This window comes from Equus asinus, chromosome 24, assembly GCF_041296235.1.
Source record: "Equus asinus isolate D_3611 breed Donkey chromosome 24, EquAss-T2T_v2, whole genome shotgun sequence".
NCBI lineage: Eukaryota > Metazoa > Chordata > Mammalia > Perissodactyla > Equidae > Equus > Equus asinus.
In genome coordinates this window covers 18189319-18214383 of record NC_091813.1, presented here as the reverse complement: position 1 = coordinate 18214383, position 25065 = coordinate 18189319, and the positions used below count along the sequence as shown (strand labels likewise).

The 25065-nt window shown below is 36.8% G+C and overlaps 1 protein-coding gene across 3 annotated transcripts in view; it reads right to left on the bottom strand.

The window, feature by feature from the left end:
- Nucleotides 1–5998: 5998 nt before the first annotated feature.
- MEI4 (meiotic double-stranded break formation protein 4) overlaps nucleotides 5999–25065 on the bottom strand; it is a 242743-nt gene continuing 223676 nt past the window's right edge. The window contains exon 4 of one of the 3 annotated variants that reach the window (XM_070496398.1): nucleotides 5999–7402. In XM_070496398.1, coding sequence (XP_070352499.1) covers nucleotides 7133–7402 — 270 coding nt within the window. In that variant the 3' untranslated portion in view covers nucleotides 5999–7132. The remainder of the gene's footprint in view (nucleotides 7403–25065) is intronic. The other 2 variants (XM_044757454.2, XM_044757455.2) reach the window with 2 other exon arrangements.

The window sequence follows — 25065 nt, the reverse complement described above, 5'->3', positions numbered from 1 at the left end:
CCACATATATCATTTCGTTTCATTGCCACAAGATATCCTTGGTGAGATTATCCTTCTTAAAATGTAAACAATGAAGAAATGGAGGTTTTACTTCTATAAGAGGGATAGAGTGATACCCTCATCTTTTAACTCCAAGTACTAGACCTTGTGAAATACGTGAAAGAGCTCTGTGAAGACAGTTAGGAAAGAGACCAAACTGTAACAGTTAGTGCTAATGAGCAGTTATATTCAATGATTTTAGTCTAATCATTTATGTATACACTCAGAAGAAACTCGTTTCCCTAGAAGAAACACAGATACTCATTGTACTTTTCACTTTAAAACTAAAAAACAGATGTCGTCTATTACAACGAGGAAATGAGAGTATGAAATTCCTTGTCCTAAGTCACGAGATGGCTTGGCCAGTGATGGCCCTCTGTTCCCTGCTCTTCCATTTCATCTCTGCCTCTCTATTGTGTTTTCTTCCAGGGCTTCATTGTTGTTTTCATGTGGTAAAAACAGAAAGGTTCTCAAAGGTTTCATGTTTGACAAGCGCTGATTGACAAGGCAGAGGGCACGTAAAAGTCCTCGAATCTCTTTTTCCCCACCTCAAAGGAAAATGAGTAAATAGAGCTGCCGAAAGTTTTTTGGGGAGTATATCACTGGGATGTTCTTAATTAATTAATTAATTATTCATACATTTTTCCTCAGTGATGTAAAGAGTTATAAAGATATTTTCTTTCTACTTCATGAGATGGTTTAGAAATGCCAAATACTGTCAACAGAATCATACCGATCAATTCTAATCATGAAATAGGGATTTTTTCTTTATACTTACAACAAAAAAAGTATGATTTTGGAGCCAGTATAGAGAAACTATGCTTCACATGTATTATTTATTTTCATGTCTAAGACTTAGGAATTAGCTGTAATCCTTATACGGTTGTCCGATCTTGATCCTTGCATTTCGAAAGATTTAACTTGCTTTATCCTCAGAAAATGTTACTCACGTTGGCTTACAAAACAATCAGATACTACAGCGGAATTTACATCTATTTCATTTAAATAAATACCACCAACTGAAAATCTCTGACATCTTACTGTACTTCTTTTATTCTTCCAAACATAAAGGAATATTTCAATCATCCCATTTTACTTAATAGAGTGTAAATTTTCTACCCTATAATTATCACAAACATATGCTGCATATGTCTAAAAACACTCTTAAGGAAGAATGCAAACAGTTTTATTGTCAGGGTGACTTTATTCCCTACTCTCAGGTTCTCCTTCTGCAGGGTCAGGATGTGGCAGCCTGGGGGCCCTGAGTGCTGAGTGTCGACTGTTGGCTCGGTCGCTTTTTGCCTGTTTGGATCCTGGCTCTGATTTTTCCCAGCCCTATGACCACTGGCAGATTACCTACATGCTCTGCACTTGCTTTCTCATCTAACTCTGGGGATAATAATATACTTACCTCATAAGGTTGTTAGAAAGATTAAGCAAAATAAATGGAAAGAACTTAATGGAGAGCCTAGCATGTACCAGAACCTCACTAAATGCTGGGCATCACTACTTGCCTTAATAAAGTGACAGTACAAAGGCACAGGGGTTATATGATGTGTGTGGAAGAGATCCTATTTAAAAGGAACGTACCTCATGAGCCAAAATCATACTAGCTTTGGGAATTATTATCAAGTTTCCACATGGGAATAATATCATTATATTCATTTGGAGTTGGAGACGTCCTCACCTTTCTATAAAGTTGCTTCTAGCTCTGTTTTTTTGTTTGTTTTATAAGTGGAGTGGCTGTGTTCTCTCAGCCGTCTCTTGTGCTCCCTCCTAGACTTTATCAAGCTGCCAGATAAGATACCTAGCTAGCTGTGGCGAACTACGCTCTTGGTCACGGGCACTGTGGAAAAGGACAAGCCACACATTTGGAAGGTCCACGGTCACTCGTCTTAGGAGACCGCCCTGGCCCTGCAGTGCTCCTAGAGAGTAATGTCATGCAGGGCAGTTCCAGGGCCTGTTCCACGTCCTCCATGTAAGTGAGGGCAAAAAGGCACCCAGGCAGCCATAGCTTATGGTGGCGCCTTGAGGATCATTGGGTAAAATATAAGAGAGAAGACCTTTTTATTCCAAACTTTAGAATTAGTTTCAAGAGATTTGGATCTTTTTACAAAATGAATGTTGAATTTGGATGTGTGTTTGAGAGAGAAATAAGAACAAATAAATCCTTTTCCTGCTGGTTGAGTGTCTGGCATTGCTAGTGTTCCAGAAATGATTAATCATTCATGAAAATGTCTTCGTTAAGTGGTTAAAGCTAACCGCAGCGATAGCTCCGCTCCCTCACTCTGGCAGGGGTGCTGTCCTTAGGCACCTCTGGAGCTCACAGTCATGTGGCAAAGAGTCAAAGTGGTGGGAATCAATTAAGCAGAAGAGTGGAGAACAGGCAGTCATTTGCTAATTGCTTATTTATATCTCACCATATTACAGAAGGATTTAAAGAAGTTGGAATTTCATCTCTAGGGTTGAGAAATAGAATATATTTATAACTAAGTTATATTTACCATATGTATAAAAACAGATCTCCTGGAATAAGTTGAAAGCTCTGATATTATTTCGAGTGTCTAATATCTCAAGAATAAAGTAACATCCTGTCTGCATCTCTGTACATGTTCATCACTCTATACTAGGACCAATGCAGACAGCTGGTATTTATTTATATCTCTTAAACTTAGATTATAATAATTTTTTAAAATACCACCGATAGGGAATAATTATTTTAGTGAAGGAACTGAAAACTAAGTGTAAAGATGCTAATTTTTTAAAGTGCCATTAAGGCTGACTGAAATTTTTATAAATTTGCTACTCATTTTAAATAAATCGTGAATAATTTAGTTCCCCAAAATTCTCCTTTGGAATTTTAAGGCACACACAGGGAAAGTTGAAAAATTCAGTTAAGTAGTTTGGAATGACTGAATTTCTACTTTCTGAGTTATTTTCTATGTATTAAGCTCCGCTGTTCAGCAAAAACGATGATTGTAGCACTGGGTCTCAAACATTGGTAGGCATCGGAATCAGCTGGAGGACTTGATGTAACATGGATTTCTGGGCTCCACCCTCCCCTTTCCGATTTTGGAGTAGGTGTGCAGTGGGGCCCTAGAATTTGTTTCTCTGGCAGGTTCCTAAGTGTTGCTGATGCTGCTGGCCTGGGGGTCACCTTTGAGAAGCATCGCTTCATATATAGATGGGAGACAACTAAGGTTAAGGCTATTGTCTGCAAACTTTGATGCCCCAATGGACTGGCTATCAAACACCTACAACTACAACCCAAATGCGGCAGAAGTTCACCAACCAGTTAAGGAGTTACAACAAAAGTTAGATTAAAATATCACAAGAAAACATTACAGAGCATATATCCATGAATTACAAAATTGAATTATTTTGATATTTTGAATGTTAGACTTACTTTTCTTTTTATAGGCTTTGCTTTCTATTAGTAATAGATTCTTAAAACAACTTAGAGGACTTTAATATTAAATGAAAAATAAAAAAGAGGCCAAGGTCATTTCCTCTGTATCAACTATGCTCTGTAATGTTAGTTCTTAAAACAATAGCTCATTCATTGACAAGATAAATTTAGTGTTGTGTCATTCTATAAATAATTTAAAAAGGATGAATTGACTTTCAATAATAATAAAAATCATGTATCTTTTCTCCCCAATATTTGGTAAATGTTATCACCCTACTTGTCTCCTTTGGCAGATACAAACTCTTGATGTTGTTGGGTTGTCATATTGACTGCTAAAAGAAAGTTCTTTTTTATGAATCTGACAAAAGATAAAGTTTAGTACGCTTATTTTTTATATTTCAAATAACTTTGCACACAAAGTTGGTGCTTAATATTTGTTTAATGAATTAAACCAGGTTATCATAAGCCAGAGCCATCAATATTTTTTAAAAATCTACAAATGTATATAAAAATCTGGAAATGTGAATGGACTTTTTCCTTACTTCTGTAGGAATACACTGCCGTTATCTATAGCATGCCAACAAATATGACTGAAAAGCGCAACAGCTTGTGAAAGAATTGCATCTACTTATAGATCCAAGGACAAGACAATCAGGCTTGTTTCCTCTCCCCACTGGGCTGAGCAGTGCAGTCGGATAGTCAACCTACCCCACCTTTAGAAGAAGCTTTGCACTTTTTAGAAAACTCTTGTTTGAAGATGATCTGTAATTTATCTAAAGAGTCTTGACTATCGTAAAATGCTACAATCCAGAAGAGGACAAAGATGCTGTAGCTCTGAGATGGTGGTAGATAGAACAGCTGCTCTGCAGGGGTTGAAGAATACAAAATAAGCTAATAATGAAGTGCTGTGCTGTAAGTTTGTAGTGGAGGGCATACAAAGCTTCAAAGACAATCACAAAGAAGTGATCTGTGAAGGTTTCATCAAGTGCCAGGACAGTTTGCACTGAACAGGCAGTGTAGCACAGTGATTGGGACTGCGGACTATGAAGACAGGTTTCCAGGGGAAAAACCCAAGTCTTCCACTTGCTGGTTGTGTGAACTTGGGCAAGTTGTTTAACATTCCTAAAATGGAGATAATGATGTTACCTATTGTACAGAGTTGTTGGGAGAATCAAATGAGTTAATATATGTAAAATGCTTAGATCGGTGCCTGGTATCTATCATATATGTGTGTGTATATATAATATTTATAAATATATATATTACATATACAAAATATATAATAAATACTCTATGACTGTTAGCACTCATTATCATTTTTATTATTTCCTCCATTTTTGGGATTGTCCTATGGTCGGTCCTCTTTATTTCTCATCCTATTCTACATCCATTTCAGCACTACCTAATTTCTACTATCTCTATTATTCTTATCCCCAAAATCTTAATTGTAAAGTTGGACATTAATAAAATCTTAATTGCTACCATATTTATAAATATTAGTTCTAGTTTAAATCATTAATTTATTAATTTATTCTTTAATTCTCTATCTTTCACTGCTGTAGTGAAACAGACAAATGTCTCATTTTATTTTCTTTTTCACCAGCAGGAGATTTAGAACTCAAGACTAAATTTACTACACAGTTAAAACTGTTATAGACTGAAACACAGGATAATGAAGGGTTAGGTATCATATAATCAACTGAAGTTAAGTGTTTATATAAAACTAATACCAAATAGAAATAAAATCTGTCTCCATTTTGTACATTAATGATAATCCCAACGTCTTGTCTCTTCTTCTATAATAAATACATATCCTAGGATAATTTTCAGACCTTGAAGCTTGACGACTACTAGAATTAAGAAATCCCTTCTAGTTACAAAAGTCTTCTTAGGATCATGGCTGGCTGCAGTGGACTATGGGTCATTGCTATTGCTTGCTTACCAGCCTTGTCTAATCATTACAGAAGAGAGGATGGGGAGAGATCATGGGTAGTGGATTTCCTGTAGTGTCATCAATTGAAGTGACTTAGAGCAATCTTCAGAAGTGTTCCCAGGAATCAAATATTAGAAAAATTCCTCCTAATGCAGGATCTGGAATATCCTTCTTGTGTTCAATGAGTATGTGTGGGGAAGTAAATTATTTGCCACAATACTCCACTCTCTCCCATATCCATGCCCTTTGCCATTAACTCTGCAAGTTCTCCCGCTGAAGGGGGAAGGTACTTCCCTGTCCCTTTCCTTTGGGTTTGACCATTTGATGTACTTTGGCCAATGCACATGGGCAGAAGTAACAGTGTGACATTTCTCAGCCCAGCCCTTTCACTCTCGCCATTGCCATGTAAGAGCTGTCCCTGAGTGCCTGCTTCCCTCTCAACCTGGGCCCCAGAATACTTACAATCAGAGACCAAAGTCGAGTTTACAACATGGAGCTGAGCCCGGTAGGTTCTGCAACCTGAGCAGAGCTTTCCAACAGAGCCCAGTTCAGATGAGCTGATCCCCAAGTGACTGGCTGAGACCTGAGAAATAAATGCTTACTGTTGTATGCCACTGGGATTGTGGGGTTGTTTGTTCCATAACAAGAGCTGAATGATACATACATTGAGTTTTGTATTGTAAAAAAGGCTTTATCTTTTCTGGAAAGCTAGAAATAACTCCATAAATAACTGTGGCAGATAATGATTTGATTTCATATACATTGTTTTTTTTTCTTTTAAATGTCAATGGCACTTAGGAATGGTAATTAACTAATGAAACAATATCAAACATAATTAATAAAGCAAATTTGTATTTATTGTGCCCTAAATTGCACTATAGGAAAGTACATAATGTATGCTCATTAAACTAGTTGCTTTTACTTTTAATAATTGAAATATAATCAGTGAAACTGTCTAACTGAATAATTCAACCAGTACATTTAATAAGTATAAATATACTTTTGATAAGTATAAAGTATATTTCTGGACAGATGTTAGAACTTGTAAAAATATTCTCAATGACTTAATTACACATGACAACTACATTTTAACAATAACAGGATTATATATAATCAACAGAATCAAAACAAACATTTGCTGAACAACAAACACAGAACATTTTAAGCAACTAATTAGTACTTTCAAAAGGACTTGAAAAATATGTTGATTACATGAAATTAAAGGCCGTTAGGTTTACAAATGTTAAAAACTTTTCTCCTTCTACAGAGGTCCCCTCTAAGGTGAGAGAGAATGATAAAAGTGAAATTACATAAGAAAAAAAAGTTTTAAAAATTTCATTTATGATCACTTATTTTAAATACTGTGTTGAAAAAGCAACAAAACTTTTAAGATCTCTTCTGATACCTTTTGTATCTATTACACGGAAATATTTTAAAATGTAAATATCTTTTATGAGATAGACAATTAATGGTCCATTTTAGAGAATAATAGAGCTAGATTATATTGGGTAACATACTGTCAGATACAGTTACATGAGAATATGGAGGGCATTCCTAACTGAAACTGGCTGATTTTAGTATAGAAAGATGACTCATAATCTTTTATATATAATTTAAAACTATTAAATTAAATTAATGATTATATTTAGAGATCTACTTAAAATGGCCATTTAAAAATATTCCTGAAAATCTCTTAAGTACAAGATCTTCACATATTCAACGTTAGTATGCCTCTGATATTTGGTAAGTTGCTAAGGAAATGAGTTAGTTTCAACAGTTTCTCTCTCTACTGAGTTCAAGAGAATGCCCAGTCTCCACAAATAAAAAGTAAATAAAGGAAAAGCATCAGAGAGTTGGAAAATAGTTTCATCATGCTTCTGAAGAAATTTCTTGATTTCTTGGTCATCATGCCCTATACTTGAAGTGTTGCCTTTTTCGGTTTCCTTTTGAAGAAGCTGCTCCAGAACCCAGAACAGGGAGAAAATATTTTCATAGCGTGTCACATCGTAACTGGCTTGTACCTACAAAAACAACAAACTCCATTAAAAAAATATTGGTTGTAGCTCAGCTTGGAAAAAGGCAAACAAAGAGATTAAATTTGGGGGCAGAAAGTAAATACTTGACTTATTTAACACCTTTGTCTTCCTGTTCCTTTGAATGGGATCTGGGGAAAGAGAACAAAGAAGAATATTTTCTTTTTTCAAAAACTTTACAATCTTGGTGAATGACTTTTTTTCTTCATGGCTTACAAAGCTCCAAATCCTTTCTCTGCATTATTGCTATAATTCATTACTCAGATGAATCTGAGAACACTTGTCAAAGAGTCTTGTACATACCAAGTCGTGTGTTGAATTCAGTGTTTCACCAAAGACTTCTAACGCATGATACTCCTGCCAATGAGAATACAAGGATCTTTGGGGGTAGGATGTTAGGAACATGTTTCAATGCACAACTCAGTCCTAGGGCCATTACAGTTATGATCTGTAAGTGACCAAATGTGACCTCATCCGGAATCTACACAAGTCAGGGAGGAGTAGGGTTAGATTGTGTGGAATCAAATGCATGGTCATGAAAAAGTGCAGATGTGTCTTGTAGCAGTTATTATGTAAGCTAAATGGCTGAAAGTGAGATGAGTCAAAGGAAGACCTAAAAAGTGGAGAATGGAAAGTATAATATGAGGGAATACAGGAATCAGTGTAAAGATATAAACTGGGTTTGTCATTTGCTTATTAAGAAATCTGTTGGAAACATTCACCAAATCTATCTACTTAACAACACGTAAATAAAGAAACATTCTTTTAGAGCCCCGTGGAATGTATTCTTCAACAAGGTGGTCTGATAAACAGAGTCAAAATATACGGATAACGGATAACCGATACTTTCTTTTTGTTTTTTGGTGAGGAAGACTAGCCCTAAGCTACCATCCACTGCCAATGCCAGCCACAGCATGGCTTAATAAGTAGTGCATAGGTCTGTGCCCAGGATCCGAACCTGCAAACCCTGGGTCGCCAAAGTGGAGCACACGAACTTAACCACTACACCACCTGGCCGGCCCCACTTTCTTTTTCTAAATTGAGGTATAACTGACATTATAATTAGTTTCAAGTGTACAATGTAAAGATTCTATATTTATATATATTGCAAAATGATCACCACAATAAGTCCAGTTAATATCCATCACTATATATAGTTACAAAACTTTTTTTTCTTATGATGAGAACTTTCAAGATATACTCTCCCAGCTACTTTCAAATATGTGCAGTGTTATTAACTATAGTCACCATGCTGTACATTACACCCCCATGACTTATTCATTTTATAACTGGCAATTTATACCTTTGACTTCCTTCACCTATTTTGCCCACCCCCACTACCCCCACACCTCAGGCAACCACCAATCTGTTCTCTATGTCTATGAGCTCGTTTGTTTTCTGTTGTTTTTTCCTTTAGATTCCACATGTAAGAGAGATCATACAGTATTTGTCTTTCTCTGTCTGACTTATTTCACTTAGCATATTGCCCTCAAGGTCCATCCATGTTGTTGCAAATGGCAAGATTTCATCTTTTTTATGGCTGAAAAAGAGTCCACTGTATATACAGACTACATTTTCTTTATCCATTCATCCATTGATGAATATTTAGGTTGTTACCACATCTTGGCTATTGTAAATAATGCTGTAATGAACATCGGTGTGCACATATCTCTTTGAATTAGTATTTTCATTTTCTTCAGATAAACACCCAAAAGTGCAACTGCTGGATTATATGGTAGTTCTATTTATAATTTTTTGAGGAACCTCCATACTGTTAGTTATATACTTGTTTTATGATCTATTTAGACACTAAACATGTTGAGAGAAGCAAATGTGTTCCCGTCACTACAATATCTATAATTTCCAGAACAATGTCTTTCTTGCCCATAGTAGATCTCAATATGCATTTATTGTTTTGAATTGAACAGGAATTATAGTCATTTAAAAAGTACTATATAGACACATATTGGTTATTTTATGAAGAATAATCACAGTGACAGTTTTCAATGTTAAAATTACTTTTCAAACATTTTCCTTATTCCAAACTAAAGAAATTCACACTATGTGTTTAACTTGATCATGTGAGCAATACTTAAATAACTATTTTTAAGCCTGCTCACTTATGACCTTGAATAGTCCAAATTCCTGGATGAGTTAACAAATAATTCTTCTTTGGCACTATTGTTATCAACATAGGTTATACACCTATTTAGACATTAACAGAAAGTAGGTAGTGCTTAAAGACAAATTCTGTAGGAAAAAGGCAAATTTATTTCATTCACTTTGAAGCTTTAATTACAATAATGACAGTACTTTATAATGACAATCTAGGCAAGAGGGGTACAAATGATTTTAGGGGTCACCTCTATTGATAATATTAGCTATATATTCCAGTATTTATCCTATTGGCCCCTTAAAATACCTTGGGATTTTGTGAATCAAATGATTACTCCTTTTCGAAGTTATTAAGATTAACTTCTAGTTAACTATGGCTTTCATGCATAACACAATTTTATAAACAGTAAAAAATTGCCCAGTTGTACTTATCACAGAGTAAAGGGAAGTCCTCTCTCCTGATAAAGGCCCTGGCACCCCGGGCAGTTTCAGGACACGGCTGTAAACAGGTAGAGTGTTGATACCTTTCCATCTGCTTTGAGAACTTCACTCTGGGCATGTTTAGCTCTGCTTTCAGGCGGCCTGGGGTCCCCACTGTAGTGTCCCAATTCTCTATGTTGTTTTGGACTTTGCTTTTTACTCTTACTGGAATTTATCTGTCTTGGGCCCACCTCTATTCTACATGCCTATTCTCATAAGTAATTGGATAAACTCTTTTGCTCCAAGATATTAACAGCTCATAGAATATTAATTTGAAACTAACTCCTCTCTTTAGAGACAGTAAACTTGCAGGCCTTAGCAGTGCTCCCTCTCAGTGTGGCTAAAATGGCATGTCTGTGGGGGAAGTGTCTCCTGTAGCTCCCAAATTTCATCACACTGGCAGATGCCTGTTCTGCTTAATCTTATGTTCAGGCACTTTCTGAATTAGTGCATAAGCGGAATAAAAATGAAAATAAATGGTATTAAGATGATAGCTGATATTCTTCCACCACATTTTGCTGTAATTTTTACATTCTCAATGTCAAACTAGACTGAACCATACCAGTGCTGGAAAATACCAAACAGAGGGAGGATGTACCCACCTGAAAAATACTCAAGACAGGTGGAAGGTACCCACCTGGAAAATACTCAACACTGGTGGAACGTACCCACCTGGAAAATACTCAACACTGGTGGAACGTACCCACCTGGAAAATACTCAACACTGGTGGAAGGTACCCACCTGGAAAATACTCAACACTGGTGGAACGTACCCACCTGGAAAATACTCAACACTGGTGGAACGTACCCACGTGGAAAATACTCAACACTGGTGGAATGTACCCACCTGGAAAATACCCAAGTGATCTTGCCTGCACACCCTGCCAGGAAGATGGAAGGCGCCTGGGGCACCGGTAGGGTGGCTGTGTGTATCTGACGCAGCACTATCAGCTCATTTTCCTCTCCTGGTCTTTCCGAATTGAAGGGACCTTGCGAGGACACTTCTCCAGCGCCATGACTATTTCATATTACTAATCCCATCTTACATACTAGGGAGGCTTCAGAAGATGAAATACTTTCCTGGTAGAAAAAATCACCAGATATTTTTGTAGAAAATTTCAGAATTAAAACATTTCTTATGTTCACTTTTCTATTCCTGAGTTGGACTTGAAAAAGTCAAAGTATCCAAATATTTTTTTTAAATGCTACTAAATTTCACTTCAAAACTTAGATTCTGAAATTAAGGCTATAGACATATAATGACAGTTTCGCAATGACTATTTTAGTTGGAATTCAGTCAAGGCTAACTTGAAATTTTTGTAAAGACTTTATCCTTGAAGCAGACCCTGCTATTGCTTACCCCATGTCCATTTCTCCCTCCCTTTTCATCAGCAGAACCTCGGTTTTGTTCAGGGTGACAATGGATCAACGAAAAGTGTACATCTTCCAGTCTCCTGTAAGGCTGATTCTGGTCCAAGAGATGCGACTGTAAGTAACTGGTGGGGCTCTGGGAAAGCTCTTTAACACCCTGCAAATCTGGTGGGACATACCTTTGCCCTCCCTCTTCACTATCGTTCCTGCTGGGAAATACAGATGCAATGCTTGGAGGGAGAGTGGCCATCTTGTGAGCCTGAGGGTGAGGGCCACCCAGGGATCAGTAGACGGAGCCAGACTCTGGACACTATGCAGCTCAATAGACCCACGTGGATGGCCATATCTTCCCATGCTATGCTGGGGTGACCTGCTTCCATTTTGGTCTTTTAAAATGGGGACCTTGAGACTTCATCTAGGGAGGAAGGGAACTCATAAGATTCCTTAGCCTTGAAAAGGTGCTGCCTTTCAGTGTCTCTGACATAAAAATGACAGAGATACCTAAGAGGATAAAAACAAAGTCACATTCCAGAAAATATAACAAGAGGTACCGTACATTTGAGGTGCAGCTCACAATTTGGATGTTTAAATTCAATGATGAAAAATATGAAGACGTAACAGATCATCAAATTCCACAGTTTGACAGTTTGTGTGTGCTAGCCAAGGGCACGTAGAGGTGCAGTCTGGCACTTTCAGAAATAAGCATGCTGCTATGGAAGGGGTGAAAACACACATGACACTTTTTCTATTGCTACAAACACGAGGGGTGAAGGAGAAAATTGCATCATTACAGGGCAGAAAATCAAGTCAAAGAGTATAGATACATAAACTAAATGTTAAATTAAATGGTCACTGAATATACGATATCATTGGCTCAGTATCCTACATGCCAGATTTTATTAGACAGAGGCAATAATACATGAGATACAATTAAAATTAGTAGTCTCTAAAAGAACTAGTTCAGCCCAGTACTTTAAAGGAAAAGGGCAGTTGTCATTAGGATAATTAAGTGGGAAACTTACCCCTAAGTTTTAATAACTTAGCCTTTTTTATCTGCTAGAAGACAAAGAAGGCAGTAGATTTTAATTAAAGAGATGAGGAGGATGAAGTTAACTCTCCATCAGCAGTTTACTAAGCAGCTTGCAGCTTCTGAAGCACAGGACAAAGCACTGGCAGAGCTGACAAATAAGCAGGGGCTTAGCTGGGGGCCCAGGGCAATGCTGCATGTGACCACGCCAGTAAGAGCTGGAGGACGGAGCAGAGGAAATGTGCATATTATATATAATATACAAGCACATACATATATATGTATAAAATCAGTGAACATCATGATTGCAACAGAAGCACACATTTACTTAAAACTACAGCTCCTGCAAAGACTATGTTATATCCTTTTCCCCTCCCTGCAACCTGGATGCCAGACCCATACTGAGGGAGTAGAAAGCAAAAGGCCGATCCGAGCTGGGTAGTTAATTAGGGAGGATTTCCTGGAGATGACTTGTGAGCCAGGGCTCAGAGAGAGTGAGGGGTAGAGACTGGTGAATCATCTTTTGATCAAAGTGCCAAGCAAAGAAGAATAAAAGGGATTCAATGGTTATTAATTCATTTTGCTTTATACAGATAATGGTATGGTTATCTGCCTAAAATGCTGAATCCTGGAGACTGGTTCAAAGGGGTTTATGCCTACTTAAGGTACTGGGGTACCTTAGATGAAAAGTTCTAAACTATTAAAACTCCTAACATTTGGGATCTTGATATTTTGCCTTGTTTCCGATGGGAAATGGCTGAACAAATATGGAAGTTTAATAAAGATATTCATGAAAGGAACATACATAGAAAAAAATTTTAATCTGTTATTATGAGCCTTGTTTAAAATTATTATAATGATTTTATCATTAACTAATTTTACCTACTTTTCTCAAATCTGTTTCTTGAGGCTGAATTTATATAATAAGGTAATAGCAAAATGAATAGACTGAAAAATATGCCCTTTAGCAGAAAAGGAGCTTGGAAAAGAATCACACAAAGGGAGAGGATGATTTGTATTCATTTGACAAAAGTATGGACTCACATTCCCAACAAGAACAGTGTGGCAGAGGCCCCTGTTGGTTGAGACCTTTGAGAAAACAGAATGTGACTCAGCACAGTTTGCTGTAAAGGAACACCATCAATTTAACTCACACTCATTTCTTATTCAATCCCAGCTCGGCCATCTACCAGCTCCGTGATCTGGGCAAGTTACTTACACTCGCTAAACCACATTTTCCTCATCTAAAGCTTGGAAATAAGAAGAACACATCCACTGGGTTGCTAAGAGGATTGAATTTCATATTTACAACACAGCACAGGAGCACACATTATCAAATCAGTATTATGTATTATCTGTCATCATTATTATGTTTTTACCCAAAGTGAAAGGTTAGTCCCCATCCACAAGGTGCTTTGTCCCTGGAGGAAGGCTACGGGTGCTGTTCAAGGACTGGGCTGTGGTCAGACGTTGGAAGCATTGCAAGCTGACCGCGGTCGTTCATCTGGAGATGTGCAGACCCTGCAGATGCACCTTTATCCACTTCGTTGACTTAGTCCTTCACAGACAGCAATAATCTAGCAGAGTTCCTTTTTGCACAGAAGTGGGGTACTAGGAACCTAAATGTAGTAAGGCTATTTTAAAGCCTTTCTGATATCAGGAGGCCCTGAAGAAGGTGCAAGTGTGGATTAAACATGGAGTATGACAGATATGAACAGTGTTCTAGAAAGGCCCGTTTAGTTCAGTCCCTGCTCCCTACCTCCAACAACCTCCCAGCAAGACAGGATATTTAAATAGCCAGCTTGAATGTCTTTTTAAATTTTATATTATCCAGTTATCTGACTAGTGTGAGAGGAATCAACCTGTTCACGTCTGTTCTAGAGGCAAATTGCTAAAAATGAGTTTCTCTTCCTAAGTAATATTTTCCTTGGTGACCAACCTAGTAACATCATAGATTAGATCCCAAGTACTCACATTTCTCTGGGGAAATATCCTGTGATTTGACTCCTATTCATCACTTTCTTGGCCATCAGATTAAGCAGATTAGTAGATAGGATAAGATAGATTCCACATTGATTTTAAGTCTCAGGTTTCTTCACACAGAGAGTTCCTAATCCATGGACATAGCATTTCTCTGCTCTAACAAATCTTCTGAGTCAACTTTAAATAGTTTCACTTGCTCCTTTCTCAGATTCTGTACCCCTAATTATGGGGTCATCAATCCCATTCACAGGAACTTTTTCACTACTTTATACTACAATACTGAACTTAGTCTAAGGTGGAAATCCCTTTCAAACACATTTGAGAAGCAAATAGAACATCTGTTAGTCTGGATTTTCATCACAGTAGCTCTTGACAAAGCAATATAAACCGATGATTTGGGTATTAATATAAGAGTCTATTAAGTGAAAGAATAGGGCTCAGAGACTGGAGTAAAAGCAGCTAAATTCTCTAAGGACTAATTCAGTTGGGGGCACTTATGCTTTAAAAATTTGTGTTTCTGCCTGCCTTGCTCTCCTCCCTCTCTCCCTTCAGTCCTAGTATAAACTTTGTTGGATACCTTGTGCCATTCTCTGTGGTAAGTGCCTGGGATACAGAGATGAATAGGACAGAATCCCTTTTTTATATTTTATATAAATAAAATAAATATATATTAATATATATTTTATTTATAGTCTTTGTAAAGACTCCCAGTATGTATCTAGGGAGGCAAGACATAAATAAAAAGTGGCAATGCAGAGTATGTGCTGTAAGGGCTATATGGGAACTCTAAAGAGAATGAAGTTAAGCGGTGTGAGCAGAGGTGAAAGGGCAGGAGCTGAGCTCAGTCATGAAATGATGACCTGAAGGCTCACCTCCTCCCAGACAGATGGCAGGATTCTTCTGGAGAGAGGAGTTGAAAGTTACTGTCATCACAGCTAGAACACCTGTTTGCCTGCTACCCCAGAAGCTCTGTCTCTGGTCGGTGGATTTGCACTGAAGCAAGAGAGAGGCAGAGAGCTCAAATGGGGAGTAGGGAGAGATGTCACCCGTCTCTGCAATGACTCACTCGCAGAATCCCTACAGCACAGCCTTCTCTAGGGCAGTGGAACAGGACTAGAGTGACTGGGGTGTGCGCATGGGCCAAATCAGTTCCACGTGTTAACAAAATCTTAAAGAGCCTGTTTGCTTCCATGAGGTCAATAGTCACTTAAATGCTTGATACTTCTCCTCCTGAAGGAAGGTACAGATAACAAGAGAAGGCACTAAAGTAGTATTCTTGGAAGAGAATGCAGTGTTTCACTGAGTTAAGCCATTCCCATCATGTAATTAAGAAAAAATTTGAGAAAAAGAAATCAAAGCTGGTATATATTAGAAATCGAGATCCAGATGGCCATTAGTGATGGCAAACAAATGTCCAAATAGCCAGTGGAGGTAAAATCAACAAGAAACATTCTTCCTTAGGACTCCAGATAAAGATTATCCAAGACAGCATCAAAACCTACCCGACCAGGAAGGGGGCAGGAGCCAACTTTGTTGGAGTAGCACCCATGACTGGCCAGCCAGGCAAAGCCAGAGGCTAAAATAATTTCCTAGAGGCTGCTTAGCTAAGCTTTGATAACTTTGCCAAAGTAAGCAAGAAATGTATATATACATTTTAGGAGCACTGGATCTGAAGCCCATGATTAATGACAACAAGGGTGAGGGTTCACAAATGACCAGATCCTTTCCAATAATTTTGTTTAGAAACTAAAAGCAAAATTTGATTGGCCTCAGATAATCTAATAATTATTTCCCGAAGGTCCACTGAACAGGGCTGTATTCAAAGAAATTAAAACACATTTGTCCCTTTTTCTTCCTGTTTTCAATATGTCTCACTACAGATTCAGTGACATCAGTTTATCAGAGTTTGATATCAAAGACTAAGTGATACTGCACAACACACACAGGAAGGCTGAAACACAAAGGAGGAAAAGTGTAATATACGTGTTCCTGTGAACATGTTATCAGACGTGTTCCTATGAACAGCTTATCAGACATGTTCCCATGAATAGTTTATCAGATGTGTTCCTATGAACAGGTTAGCAGATGTGCTTCTACGAATAGTTTATCAGATGTGCTCCTATGAACATGTTATCAGACGTGCTCCTATGAACATGTTATCTTGTTACTGAAGTAGAGCCCCAACCTATAGAAAAGTGAGTAGGACATTTCTTATTCTTTTCTTTTTTTAAAATCAATCAACTACCATCCTCTCCTTTTTTTAAAATCAAGTTTTTTGACGTATGATTAACATACAGTAAAATTTACGTGTTTAGTTTTACAAATTTGATAAATCACTTTTAAGAAAAGAAAAATGTCATAATAGAAATAATCTTTGAATAAAGAAAAAGCAATCATGTTACACCCACATGATATCATTTAACATTTTGTTTTGTTACCTTCTATCTACTTGATTTTTTATTAAAATATATACAGCATTTAGTGTTTTGTTTCAATAAAACATGAAATACTTCTCTACACTTAACTATAATTTTGTTACCTGAAGACATTCTAGAGAAATTTTCAGAAAGAAAACATCTATATGTAATGCAGAAAGCTTAGGAGAAGGAACTAGACTTCACACTATGAGATAGTCTTTCTGGTTTAACTATTTTCATTATCTTCACGCTGATATGCTGCAGGAGAAATTTATCCTTCAAAGAAATGCTAAGTGGCCCTAGAGAAAGCTCTCTTAGGTTAGCGGCTGGTGAGTCACTACCTGATGACAAATGTGAAAAAAGGAGCACAGAACCAGAGGAAGACCTAGGCTTCCACTAATTCTCTCCTTCAAATAACACTTCCTCAGTAGCTACTGCCAACCAACACGCAGAGGGAAATGACACACTAATGACACAGTAATGACAAGAAGTCTGGTTTCATGTCGGCTAGGCACCACAGTTCAAGGTGGAGTTACATATGTAAACAATCACAATACAATGGGATATATTGTAAGAGGTTTTGTCTACAGTGTTACTGCAATGGCATTGTTGCTGAATGAGTTATAGTCAAAAACATGAAGAAAGCACTCAGCAAATAACCTCAATGGAGAATTCTAAATACTACTGTTTTGGAAAATTAAACTAGCAATGGCTTGCAAGGAAAATTAAACATATTATGGGACATTCACATGTTAAGTTAAATGCATTGAAAATAAAACAAGTAGGAGAACAACTTAGTATGCATATATTAATACACAGGTTATAAAAGTGCTTCTCATCTTTTAAGACACATATTGCAAAACTAAAATCAAGTATTCTGAGGAGACACCTACATTTATGAGACATCAATTAATTTACTTAACCAACACTGTATGAACTTTGATATATGCTTTATAAGCAAATATTTTCAGAAAAAATAATATTCCCAGTAAGTTGACTATCATTGGTTAATTTCAAAGAAATGTTTAAAATAAACATTGACCACATTTTTAATGTAATTTTTTTTTGTTTCTTAATTTTCATCTGAGATTCCAATACATTTTACCTTTTTTAGAAACTAAATTATGCTGCTAGCATTAGAAGAGTGATGTACTCTTTATTCAAATTCAACCCCAAATGTAATATCTGGATCTGATATGACAATGCCATGCTTGATATGCTTGAATGTGCCTCCAAAGATATAAGCAATGCAGCGCAATTCAAAACCAGATGATGATTCTGAAAAGTTTGTAAAGGATACTTGACTTACCCTGTTGAATAGTCAAAATTTACTATAAAGTTCCACTAAAATATTAAAATAAAAATTTAAAAGTATCTTATTCATGTGGAAAAACTTTTTACACAAAATAGGTAATTTTCTCTAGTGATCCTAGATAATACGATGTACATTGAAATAACATTATCTATTTGAGCCTAACTAATGTTTCTGGGGATTACCCACAGAAAATTACTATAAAACAGCCTTAGCAAGTACACTAGAAAGTTTAGTAGTGTTATCTTTTCAAAGATACAAGTTTTAATAAAACTTATTTAGAGAAAAAGAATACCCAAACTACATGTACAACTACTTTAGGATATTGTTATGTGTATATACACATGTACACACAGATACACACATCAGTTTATTTCCATGTGATGTGTGTACAATTGCATGCGATCAATATAGACATAATTTACTTATTTCAATGATCCATGGCTGTGTATATAATATCTTGGCAACAATAATGTTTTATATACATCGTCCAGAAGCAATTATGGAAAAACCTGCAAGGCTCTCATGAAAAAAGAACTTTGGTTTAAAGGTATATTATTTTCATAAAAGAGTGGTAAGAAAATTCAGTAAGCCTGTATTGTCTGGTCTTTGTCCCTGGTTCCTGGGAGACAACCTCTAAATCCTTGGCATTTCCTCAGTAATAGGAGTGTCTTTGTTATCCATGGTGGGCCGTTGGCTCACACTAGAGATTAAGGAGGTAAGTAAAGATAGGGGCTGGTCACCTGAAACATCAGGGCTTTGAGCAAGCCTGACTTCTGCGGAGGAGTCGGGGCTGGAGACTGAGTTCAGCTTTGTGGCCCATGAGTCTATCAATCACGTCTACATAATGAAACTCCAGTAAAAACTCTGGAAAATGATGTGGGTGGAGCTTCCTGGTCAACACATCAATAAACCAGGACGGTGCTGCACCCTGCTTCCATGAGGAGAGAGCACGCAAGCTCTGTGGCTAGGACCCTCCCAGACCTCAGGCTACGTATCTGTTCATTTGGTTGATCCTGATTTGTATCCTTTATAAGAAGTATAGCACTTTCCTGAGTTCTGTGAGTCACTCTGCTAAATTATTGCATCTGAGGGAGGTAGTAGATGCTCTTCCACATTTGTAGCCAGTTATTCAAAAGTGCAGACAGCATGGGGACCCTCAAACTCCCAGCCGGCCTCTGAAGTAAGGGCAGTCTTGTTGGGAACTACTTCTTTAACCTGTGGGGTCTGCACTAACTCCAACTGCTTAGCATCAGAATGAACTAAACTGGAATATACTAGTATGTCTTGAAGTTGAAGCAAATCATGTGAAGGTATGCAAATGACAGAAGGAAGTCACAAGAATATAAAATAAATTTCACAAGATTTTCCCCTCATATCTCGTACTTTTTAAAAAAAAAAAAAAACATTGGCCCTGAGCTAACATCTGCTGCCAATGTCTCTTTTATTTCTTTTTCTTCTCCTCAAAGTCCCCCAGTACATAGTTGTATGTTCTAGTTGTAGTTGTATATTCTACAACCGCCTCATCATGGCCTGATGAGTGGGGCTCAGTCCGTGGCCAGGATCCAAGCCAGCAAAACGTGGGCTGCTGAAGTGGGGCACGTGAGCTTAACCACTCGGCCACAGGGCGGGCCCACACACTCTTTTTTTTAATTGAAGTATAAGTGACACATAACATTATATTAGGTTCAGGTGTAAAACATAATGCCTAGATATTTATATAAATGCATAATGATCACCACAATAAGTCTAGTGAATGTCCATAACCATACATAGTTACAATTTTTTGTGTGTGGGGACTTATAAGATTTATTCTCTTAGCAACTTTCAGATATGCAAAACAATATTATTACTATAGTTACCATGCTGTCCATGACAACCCCATGATTTATTTATTTTATAACTGGGAGTTTGTACCTTTTGACCCCCTTCACCCACTTTGCCCATTCCTACTCCTTACTCCCCACTTCTGGCAACCACCAATCTGTTCTCTGTATCTATGAGCTTGGTTTTCTTGTTTTTTATTTTCTTGTTTTTTAAATTCCACATATAACTGAAATTATACGGTATTTGTTTTTGTCTGTCTGACTTCTTTCACTTACCATTATGCCCTCAAGGTCTATCCAGGCTGTTGCAAATGGCAAGATTTCATTCTTTTTCATGGCTGAATAGTATTCCAGTTTGTGTATTTTACACACACACACATACACACTTCATGTTTTCTTTATCCATTCATCCATAAAGGGACAAATGTTATTTCCATATCTTGCCTGTTGTAAATAATGCTGCAGTGAACATGCGGGTGCATATATCTTTTTGAATTTGTGGTTTTGTTTTCTTTGGATAAATACTCAGAAGTAGATGGCTGGATCATATGGCAGTTCTATTTTTAATTTTTTGAGGAGCCTCCATACTGTTTTCCATAGTGTCTGTACCACTTTACATTCACACCAACAGGGCACAAGGGTTCCCTTTTCTTCACATCCTTGCCCACACTTATTATTTATTCTATTTTTAACAATACCTATTCTAACAGGTCTGAGGTGATATCTCATTGTGGTTTTGATTTGCATTTCCCTGATGATTAGCGATGTTGAGTATCTTTCCATGTACCTGTTAGCCATCTGTATGTCTTCTTTAGAAAAATGTCTGTTCAGATCTTCTGCCCATTTTTTAATTGGATTGCTTTTTTGCTATTGAGTTGTATGAGTCCTTCATATATTTTGAATATTAGCCCCTTATCAGGTACATGATTTGCAAATATTCTCTCCCATTTGTAGGTTGCATTTTCATTTTGTTGATGGTTTCCTTTGCTCTGCAGAAGCATTTTAGTTTGATGTAGCCCCACATGTTTATTTTCGCTTTTGTTGCCTTTGCTTTTGGTGTCAAATGCAAAAACTAATTACCAAGACCAGTGTCAAGGAGCTTGCCACCTATTGTTTCTTCTAGGAGATTTATGGTTTCAGGTCTTACATTCAAGCATTTAATCAATTTTGAGTTATTTTTTGTGTATGGTATAAGATAGTGGTCCAATTTCATTCTTTTGCATGGGCCTGTCTAGTTATCACAACACTATTTATTGAAGAGACTGTCTTTTCCCCATAGTGTAATCTTGGCTTCTTTGTCATAAATTAGTTGACCATATGTGTGTGAGTTTATTTCTGGGCTCTCGATTCTGTTCCTTTGATCTGTGTCTGCTTTTATGCCTATAATGTACTGTTTGGATTACTACAGCTTTGTAATGTAGTTTGAAATCTGGGTGTGTGATGCCTCCAGCTTTGTTTTTCTTTCTCAAGATTGCTCTGGCTATCCATAGATTCTTGTGGTTCCAAACAAATTTTAGGATTATTTTGCTGTATTTCTGTAAAAATGCCATTGGAATTTTAATACTAATTGCACTAAATCTATAGATTGCTTTGGGTGGTATGGACATTTTAACAATATTAATTTTTCCACCCATGAGCATGGGATATTGGTCCCTTTATTTGTGACTTCTTCAATTTTTTTGAATTTAATTTTTTTTGTTCCAGTAACATTGGTTTATAACATTATGTAAATTTCAGGTGTACATCATTATATTTCTATTTCTGTGTAGATTACATCAAATTCACCACCCAAAGACTAATTACAATCCATCACCACAAATATGAGCCTAATAGCTCCTTTTGCCCTCCTCCCTCCCTCCTTCCCCTCTGGTCACCACTAATCTCATCTCTGTTGCTATGTGTTTGTTGTCATTTTTTTTTTATCTTCTTCTTAGGAGTGAGATCATATGGTATTTGACTTCCTCCCTCTGACTTGTTTCACTTAAAATAATACCCTAAAGGTGCATCCATGTTATCACACACAAATGGCCAGATTTCACCATTCCTTATGGCTGAGTAGTATTCCATTGTGTATATATACCACATCTTCTTTATCCACTCCTCCCTTGATGGGCACCTAAGTTGCTTCCAAGTCTTGGCTGTTGTGAATAATGTTGTGATGAACACAGGGGTGCATGCATCTTTATGCATTCGTGTTTTCATCTTCTTTGGATAAATACCCAACAGTGGAATAGCTGGATCATATGGTAGATCTATTCTTAATTTTTTGAGGAATCTCCATACTGCTTTCCATAGTGTCTGTGCCAGTTTGCACTCCCACCAGCAGTGTACGAGGGTTCCCTTCTCTCCACATCCCCTCCAACACTTATTGTTTCCTGTCTTGTTAATTAGAGCCATTCTGATGGGAGTGAGGTGATATCTCACTGTAGTTTTGATTCTCATTTCTCTGATAGTTAATGATGTTGAACACCTTTTCATGGGCCTGTTGGCCATCTGTATATCCTCTTTGGAGGATCTCTGTTCAGATCTTTTGCACATTTTTTAATTGGGTTGTCAGTTTTTTTGTTGTTGAGATGTATGAGTTCTTTGTATATTTTGGATATTAACCCCTTATCAGATACATAGTTTGCAAATATATTCTCCTGATTGTTAGGTTGCCTCTTTGTTTTGTTGATGGTTTCCTTTGCTGTGCAGAAGTTTTTAGTTTGATCTGGTCCCATTTGTTTATTTTTTCTAGTGTTTCCCTTGCCCAGTCAGACACGGTACTTGAAAATATGCTGCTAAGACTGATGTTGAAGAGTGTACTGCCTAGGTTTTCTTCTAGAAGTTTAATACTTCCAGGTCTTACATTCAAGTCTCTAATCCATTTTGAGTTAATTTTTGTGTATGGTGTAAGATAGTGGTCTAGTTTCATTCTTTTGCATGTGGCTGTCCAGTTTTCCCAACACCATTTATTGAAGAGACTTTCCTTTCTCCATTGTATGTTCTTGGATCCCTTGTCAAAAATCAGCTGTCCATAGATGTGTGGGTTTATTTTGGGGCTCTCAATTCTGTTCCACTGATCTGTGTGTCTGTTTTTGTGCCAGTACCATGCTGTTTTGGACATTACAGGTTTGTAGAATATTTTGAAATCAGGGAGTGTGATACCTCCAGCTTTGTTCTTTTTTCTCAGGATTACTTTGGCTATTCGGGGTCTTTTGCTGTTCCATATAAATTTTAGGATTCTTTGTTCTATTTCTGCGAAAATATTGTTGGAATTTTGATAGGGATTGCATTAAATCTGTAGATTGCTGTAAGAAGTATGGACATTTTAACTACATTAATTCTTCCAATCCAAGAGCACTGGAATACCTTTTCCATTTATTTGTGTCCTCTTCACTTTCTTTCAACAATGTTTTATAGTTTTCAGTGTACAGATCTTTCACCTCTCTGGTTAAGTTTATTCCTAGGTATTTTATCTTCTTGTTACAGTTGTAAATGGGGTTGTATTCTTAATTTCTTTCTACTACTTCGTTGTTAGTGAATGGAAGCAACTGATTTTTGTATGTTGATTTTGTATCCTGAAACTTGCCATATTCATTTATTACTGCTAAAAGTTTTTTAGTGGATTCTTTAGGGTTTTCAATATATAAAATCATGTCGTCTGCAAATAGTGACAGTTTCACTTCTTCTTTTCGAATTTGGATCCCTTTAATTTCCTTTTCTTTCCTAATTGCTCCGGCTAAGACTTCTAATACTATGTTAAATAAGAGTGGTAAAAGAAGGCATCCTTGTCTGGTTCCTGTTCTTAGAAGGGTAGCTTTCAGTTTTTCTCCAGATATTAGCTGTGGGTTTGTCATCTATGGCCTTTATTATGCTGAGGTCTGTTGTCTCTATACCTGCTTTGTTGGAGAGTTTTGATCATGAATGGATGCTGTATCTTGTCAATGCTTTCTCTGCATCTATATAGATGTTCACGTGATTTTTGTTCTTCATTTTGTTAATGGGATGTATCACATTGATTAATTTGAACCATCCCTGTGTCCCTGGAATAAATCCCACTTGATTATGGTATATGATCCTTTTAATGTATTGCTGAATTTGGTTTGCTAGTAGTTTGTTGAGGATTTTTGCATCTATGTTTATCGGAGATATTGGTCTGATATTGACACAAGGAAGTCACAAGAATATAAAGTAAGTTTTACAAGATTTTTCCCTCAAGTTTCACACTTTACTGACCTCACATAATACTGTTTAACTAGGTGCCCCTTGGTGTTTAAAACCCTTTCACTTCACATGGATGTCCCTTTCTCCAGCTCAAAAGCTCTTAATTAGAACAGAAGATGGCGTAGGCACCCTAAAAGCCAAATACTTAAGAATGCAGCGTCATAATCAGCAAATCAAGACTATACTCAAATAGATCCACCTTTGCTTTTCTGATTAAAACCAAGATTAAAGGTAGCAGCAAAAGCTCTTCATGTGAAGAAATCCAAACAGCTACGTGTTTGTCTTCATGGTTTTCTACAAATTTGATCTAAGCAGTCATTCAAAATACCCAATGAGTCAGACAGAAACCATTTGAGAAAAAAACTTTAACTTCCATTTGCACAGATCTTACATAAGAAAATAAAATTTTAAAAAATTAGTGTACTTTTCTGGAGTGTTTTTTTGCTAAAGACTAGACACAGGGTGTTCTTCCAGAAGAAAGAGTTCTGTGACTGGAGGAAGTGGAAAAAAAACCCCCACTTACTATAAATCTCCTCTTAGAGACTCATAACTCACATTGAAATTTTGAGAAGGTTTCAGCAAATGAGGCAGTTTCACACTGCATTTTGGATATAGAATGCTTTTCTATTTATTTATCAAGAATAAGTGTTCTGAAGAACATACTGTTGACATTAATAAGTGATAATAAATGCCAAGACAGCCTTTAAAAGACAGTAATAAAGGCATAGTTAGAAAAAAAATCTAGGTATTTTCACATGTTAAAAAAAGTATGGGGTCATATTTTTCTGATATCAGTAAATGTATTTATTCCAAAGAAATAAGAAATCATTACCATGGGCAGCATATTTAATTTTAATAGAAAACTTCACCTAAAATCTACTTGATTTTCTATGTGTAGAATCCAGTATTTTCTA